The sequence below is a fragment of the Eptatretus burgeri genome, chromosome 13, assembly GCF_056783735.1.
Source record: "Eptatretus burgeri isolate ZD-2024b chromosome 13, Ebu_testis_v1, whole genome shotgun sequence".
Classification (NCBI taxonomy): Eukaryota; Metazoa; Chordata; class Myxini; order Myxiniformes; family Myxinidae; genus Eptatretus; species Eptatretus burgeri.
This window is the reverse complement of record NC_140973.1, coordinates 42,271,012-42,277,572: the sequence shown is the minus strand read 5'-3', so window position 1 is coordinate 42,277,572 and position 6,561 is coordinate 42,271,012. Positions and strand designations below refer to the sequence as shown.

Genomic DNA, 6,561 nt, shown 5'->3' with positions numbered 1-6,561 from the left:
CTATGGTGGCCAATTTGAAAAAAAATTTCAATTTTTTTTCATTTCTGCATGTTTTAAGTGATTTCCAACCCCCCCCCCCCCCAAAAAAAAAAGAAATTGTTAGAGAAAAAAAAAATTTGCAACCTTTTTTTCAACAAAATTTAGATTTTTTTTTTTTTTTTCTTTGCATTTCTACATGTTATCAGTGATTTCCAACAAAACATGCCAAAATTATAATTGCGGCTGATTTTGGAACTTCAGGTGGATATACCCACGTAAAATCAATTTCTGTCTCAAGGAATCTAGTTATGACGAATGAATTGAGTATGTAAAAGGGAAAGTTGCAAACTATAACTCTGTGAGCACTGTTGACGTCAAATTGAATGAATAGGATATCAGGTTCACTTGAGTGACCTTGCAGTATTGGCGGCGGAGGTTTTGCACTCCACCGAGTGCTCCCCCTCTAGTTCAGGATGGTATGCCGTTGGAGTCATGGGAACTCACTCCTATTGAGGAGTGGTCCAATTGTATGACCATGCATTCTGGCCCTTCAGGGTTAGAATGTATGTTTGATTGACCATGTGATTCAGCCTTTGGACTGAAGTGCATCTGTATGCTAATAGGACAGTCTTGTTGGACTGTGTACTTTGGCCATGGTATCAAGGTGAGCGTCCCAAGCAGTTTACATATTTGGTTTTTTTTAACCTTTTTTAAAATAAAAAGGTGTCTTCAAAAGGGCAAATAAGGCCAAAATCCAGATATTGCAATATCTATAGAACTCTGCAGAGAATGGGTGTTCTATAGAATTCTTGAGACATTCTATGGAACTTTAGGACCAAATTCAAAGGAACTGTAATTTATATAGAATGGAGATTATACGGACCTTCACAATCAAATTCTATAGAACTATAATTTCTATATAATATACATTCTATAAAGTTCTATGGTACTCTTGGACAAAATGCTGGAGAACTGCATTTCTATAGAATAGAAAGTTTCCTTGGAGTTTCTGCAGAATTTCGATGGAACAGTTCTATAGAATTTGGTCCTAAATTTCTGGAGAATTTCTATAGAATGTTTATAGAAATTTTCAATGGAATTTCTGCAGAACATTTTTTGAGGGTAAACGAGCTACGATTCCATGTTGTATTTGTATGTGTAAAATGTATCTCATTTGGGATAATGCATTTCTTATGGTCGAATGTTTAGCTTTGCCTGCATGCAGAGTTATCTAAAAGCAGCCACCAGAAACAGGAGACAGCCAAATGCACAAACACATGGACAGACACCACACTTCACATTATATAAGAGATAATACACCTATATCAGATGTGCAAAGCTTGTACCAGTCAATCCCACACAGGATTGATGATGCATTGGCTGCAAGGTGGAGTCCTACTCACTATTAATAAATAAACTGCATATGTTCACAGGTCATTTCATTTTTTACCCAACCTCTGTACATGTTTGTATGTATGTATGTATGTATGTATGTATATATATATATATATATATATGTATATATATATATAGTTACGGCTGTGGAAATTTGCAATACACCAGAAAGGTCCTCAGGTTAGCTATATCGATAAGTTCATGTGTAGTTAGTCCACACACGTTGTTTAAAGGGAATATGTGTGATTCATCTGGGCTGCGATGCTTTGAGTTAGCCATTTTTCTTTCTCTATCGTTATTTTGGACCAATAATCCCCTAACAACTCAAACACCGCCACCTTCGCCTCTTTACCTCCACGACTCTATCTCGCAAACATCGCTTCACGGCCATTCTCAAACGACGCCCGCCAACAACCAAACCACCACAGCAAACCCCCCACCACCTTTGCCTTTCTCCTTCCACAACCATCAACCACACCACCTGCCAACACCGAACGTCGTGCTGTCCAGGGCCCGTTCGGTGATTCTTGCCGAACTCGTCGAGCCGCGAGTACAAATGGATGCCTTTACGGGAGAGGAAATCGGATCAGGGCAGGCTCACACCCCCTTTTTCTCCGTCCAATGGGTGAGCGTCGGGCGGTGTGGCCCCGAACCCAAGCGCAATGCATGTGGACTCCTTTTTGGAGGGAAATCGGATCAGGAGAGGCTCACGCCCCTTTTTTCCCGACCAATGGCTAAACGTCGGGTAGCGTGGCCCCGCCTCCAAGCGCGTTTTGATCCGCGAATTAGCATACACACTCCTCCCCCGGTCTATAAAGACGGGAGCACAAGGCGACTCGCGTGTGTGTGTGTGCGCTATGCTGGCTGGGCTGGTCGAGTGAAGATGGAGGTCGTCGTTGAGTTTGTCGTTGCTGGGTCGAGGGACGAGTCACGGAGTGAAGCAGGGACGCGGAAGAGGGCTCAGGGGCGAGAGTTCACCGGAGTCGGTGCAGTCCCAAGGCCCCGCTAGCGGGACGGAGCGTCCGCCATTCCCCTCTCTCCACCCCGAGCATCAACAATTCCCCCCATCCGCGCTGAGATAGCGCCGGTAACCCCGTCCGTTCCCCACCCCAACTGTGGTGTCGACTGACCAACACGTGCCTGCGCAACGCACGCCTAAAGGAGCTCACCGACCACGCCAGGGGCACGGAGTCAGGCACGTTACGCTGACATTGCGGCTAGCCCGCCATCGCGCCACGAGGGCACGGGAAAGACCTATTCAGTCTCGTGGACCTGGCCGCTCACCCAGGTCCCATGTACATTTGGTCCACGGACCTGTCTGCCCCCTTGCCTGTGAGGGTGGCTTTTATTTGCTTTTTGTGTAAATGTGTGTGTGGCGCCAGTCTTTTAAGTAAACCTGAATAAGTGCTTGTACATTGCTTAATTCGGTGGTAACTCTTTTGCTTGCTTTTACTGTATGACTGTATATCCATCCACTGGGACCATACTCTGTGCAGAGCGTTGGTGCTGCCTAAGCAGTCTCCTTGGCTATTGGGTACAATTCTGGACGGGTCGCCACTCCGACACAGGATACCAGCATGCTGGCACTCATTTTGCCGACCTCGGAAGGATGACAGGCAGAGTCAACCCCACCTGGTATTAATTCAACAGCCGAGTGGGATTTGAACTCAGGATCCTCGGATCCTAAGCCCACCACCCTAACCATTAAGCCAACACCAGGCATATGACTGTATATACATGCTTGCTTTCACTGTATGGCTGTAAATACGTGCCTTGTCTGCGTGTGTTATAAACTACTTGCTTGTTGAAATGTTTTCCCGTTTCGTTGCGTCCTTTCCTTCATTTGAAAGTTCCATCTTGCATCACATAAGGGATTGGTAGTGGGTGTAGACACCCAATAAATAATCTGAACCGTCGAGGTCGGCGATAACTCCGGTTATCCCTGCAGCACGGAACGAGCCGCTTAAGCAGTTCGTGTCCGGAGTCGACCTGCGGCGTGGTACAACTCCTCGGTACGCTACCCGCGCGGGTACTTAGGTATATCGACATTCGGCGATTCACCCTATTTCGTGTGGGTAGAATGCGGACTGGGTTGTGGTGAGGTTAAACCCCCACCCGTGGCTAGCTCCTTGGCGGTAGTTCCAAGAGGGTCACAACTGAATTGTCCGTTCCGGTGGGCGACGCGTCGCGATTTGAGTTACGTGGCCGATCGCATGCCGGGCGCGCGAAATTCGTAACAATATATATATATTATTGTATATATGTATATACTTTTATGTATGCCACATTATACCTTTTTGTGCGCATCTTGGATTGTTGTATATTGCTTCGTGGAACTTCTTGAATGCCCCATGGATGTCCTTTCATACAATCCTTGATTGAAGTACCCTTGATTGCTGGGTAAAATTTTAACGAACCGCAATTTCATTAAGCATGATAACAGCCTCCTCAATACAACAAAAAGGTTTGCATTTTTCATTTCGTTAACCTCGAGTTATCAACAAGGACAAAGGATGTGTAATTACAAACATTCACGAAACCCAACCCACTCATTCCACTCAATTCTTTCCATGTTGCTCAGCACATCCACAGCCTCCACTCTCACTACATCCCTTCATGGAACGGTCATGCCAGGATGTGTATTATACAGGATGTTTTTTAAAATGGGGAATCATAAGGATATTTATTTTACAATCTTATTATAATAATTTCTCAAACTGCGAGCCAATGATATGCATACACAGATCAATTCTTGTACAGAGGTTTCTTTGAACGTTTCTTAACGTTGACACATTGATTTTAGCACATTCATTTCTGATATCATTTTTTGGATATTTAGTAGTACGTGGTCTCATATAAACCACGGATTCAGGTGTCCCCATGGACAAAACTCAAGTGGCGTTAAATCTGGACTACTTGGGGGGGGGGGGGGATTGTATCACTCCACGACGTCCTATCCACCTCAAAGACATCGTCTCAAAGAAATAAAAGGAATTTAAAATATTTCCTATTATTCCAGACTTTTGAAACACCTCGTTTGTAATAGGTGATTAACAAAAATGGTTAGTATTGCTGTTTGAAGTCATGAGGGGTCATGGCCAGTGGAACCAAAAAAAAGAAAATTTAAATTGTGAAATTAGAAGAAAAACAGAAGCTGGTGATCAGAGTTCTCACATCCCCACGTGACGACGATTAAAGATGGTTTAGTTGGTGTCGTGTGTGAGGATTGGCGAGAAAGGAAAAGGGAAAGAAGGTTGGGAGGATCGGAAGGGATACGAGGGGTATTTCCAAAACTTGTACAAATAATATACTTACACTCGTCCAAGACGTGTTAATGCTTTTTATTCTTCCATATGTGAGCATTTGTAATTACGTTGAACACTATATTCATGTATTTTTTAGTTTTTATATCGCCCATGATACTTTCTTTTTGGTGTTTGTTGAAATATTGTGATTATCTCGTTTATGTAACTTTTTGTAATTCCCCCAGTCGAAAGAGGGAATGAAAGAAGCAAAGGTCTGCCACATTTATGTGTGTAAATGAATAGAATGGCCATAAAGTTTGAAAACGAAACAGAATTGTTTGATTTTGAATGTTTGAAAGGTTGCTGTTTTTCCATTCCATTCGAACAAAATTAAAACCTTTCCCATGAGCTTTGACATAAACAGTGACGATAGATCAAAACCCGAGCCAGTACTCATTTTCAATCACCTTTCCTCCCCCTCCCTCCCTCCCTCCTTGTCTCTACAAATACTCCTCATCCACGGCCTTCAGTCCCTTGTATCAGCTTCTGCCCAAAAAGCCCAAGCTCTCAAGACAACCTCGTCGTTGTGCCAAAGGCAGACAGGCAGCATGTCTGTGTTTGGAAACTTGCTCTCACAAGTAAAGAAGCACCATAATGTAAGTACGGAAAGGATCTGGAGAGCCTGTGATTCCATTTAATCGTTAATGGAGAACATTTTCAGAAATAACGTATTTGTTTGTTGGCCTGTTAGTGTTGTCAATTTAACCGTTGGTTCAGGATTTATGAAATCCAGATTCAAATATCATCTGTTTGTCTATTGTCTACTGGCAGTCTGGTGTTGGCTTAGTGGTTAGGGTGGTGGCTTGGGATCCACGGGGTCCTGAGTTAGAGCCCCGATGGCCACTGAATTAACATCAGGGGGTTGACTCAGCCTGTCATCCTTCCGAGGTTGGCGAAATGAGCACCAGTATACTGGTAATTATCCCTGCGTGTTGAAGGCGACTAAAGGGTTGGCATCAGGAAGGGCATCCGGCCATAAAAGCATTGCCACAAGAAAGGGTACCATGATTGGAGCCTGCAAAAAGCTAACCCCTGCTCAGGGAAAAGGCTTTAAAATGGTGAGATGATGTCCATTGTCTAATAATGTCCTTGTAATTCATGTAAAAGTACACTGATGTATTCTAATATCTTAGTCCTGCATGTGATATATGTATAAGCTTCTCAATGAGCAGAGAGAGAAGATTAAAAACCGGCATCAACCTTCAACAGCAAAATTAGTTCTTCAGTCCACAAAATATTGCACTCTCTTGCAAAAAATTTAACTTAAAAAAGTTGTGAGTATGCCATGCTGGGTATGTTTTATTGAAAAAAAGTTTATGTGCACGTTACATATCTTCTTCAAGAAAAGATGAAATCCGTCCCACATGGATATATTGTGTGACACGAGTACCTGTATTTTGCAGTCACTTTTGTTTTGCTGATGATATGATCTTCATCGCAATTTGGGTTCTAATATACTAGCTATGAAATGTATATTTATATTACAAGGAGCTGATACTGGAGGTCCCCCACCTTTTGGGAGGTATGAGGAAAAGATTTGTGTAATATGAAAGCTAAATCTTGAACGGTTTTTGAAACATCGCGTACACAAGCCAAGTTGCTGAGATGGTTGCCATGGCAACAGAATTTACCCAATCACCCCTGGAATCAAATCGGGTTGAGCTAATGTCATGAGGAATAGATATCTGCAATATGAAAGCTAGATGTTCAACAATTTTTGAAATATCGCGTACACAATAGTACATGGACAGATAATCGGTCGGTCGGGTGGTCGGTCGGTCAATTGGTCGGACGGAGCTCATTTTAATGTCTGCTGTCTCTGATATTGTCAGATGGGCAGGGAACAAGAATGAGCAATCAGAGGTTGCAGACCCTTGCCAGG

At 43.3% G+C, this 6,561-nt stretch overlaps 1 protein-coding gene across 1 annotated transcript in view; it reads left to right on the top strand.

Annotated features, from left to right (window-relative positions):
* The first annotated feature begins 5,119 nt into the window (after positions 1–5,119).
* COXFA4L2 (cytochrome c oxidase hypoxia associated subunit FA4L2) overlaps positions 5,120–6,561 on the top strand; it is an 11,615-nt gene continuing 10,173 nt past the window's right edge. Inside the window, exon 1 of the mRNA XM_085852200.1 lies at positions 5,120–5,275. Coding sequence (XP_085708326.1) covers positions 5,228–5,275 — 48 coding nt within the window. The 5' untranslated portion in view covers positions 5,120–5,227. The remainder of the gene's footprint in view (positions 5,276–6,561) is intronic.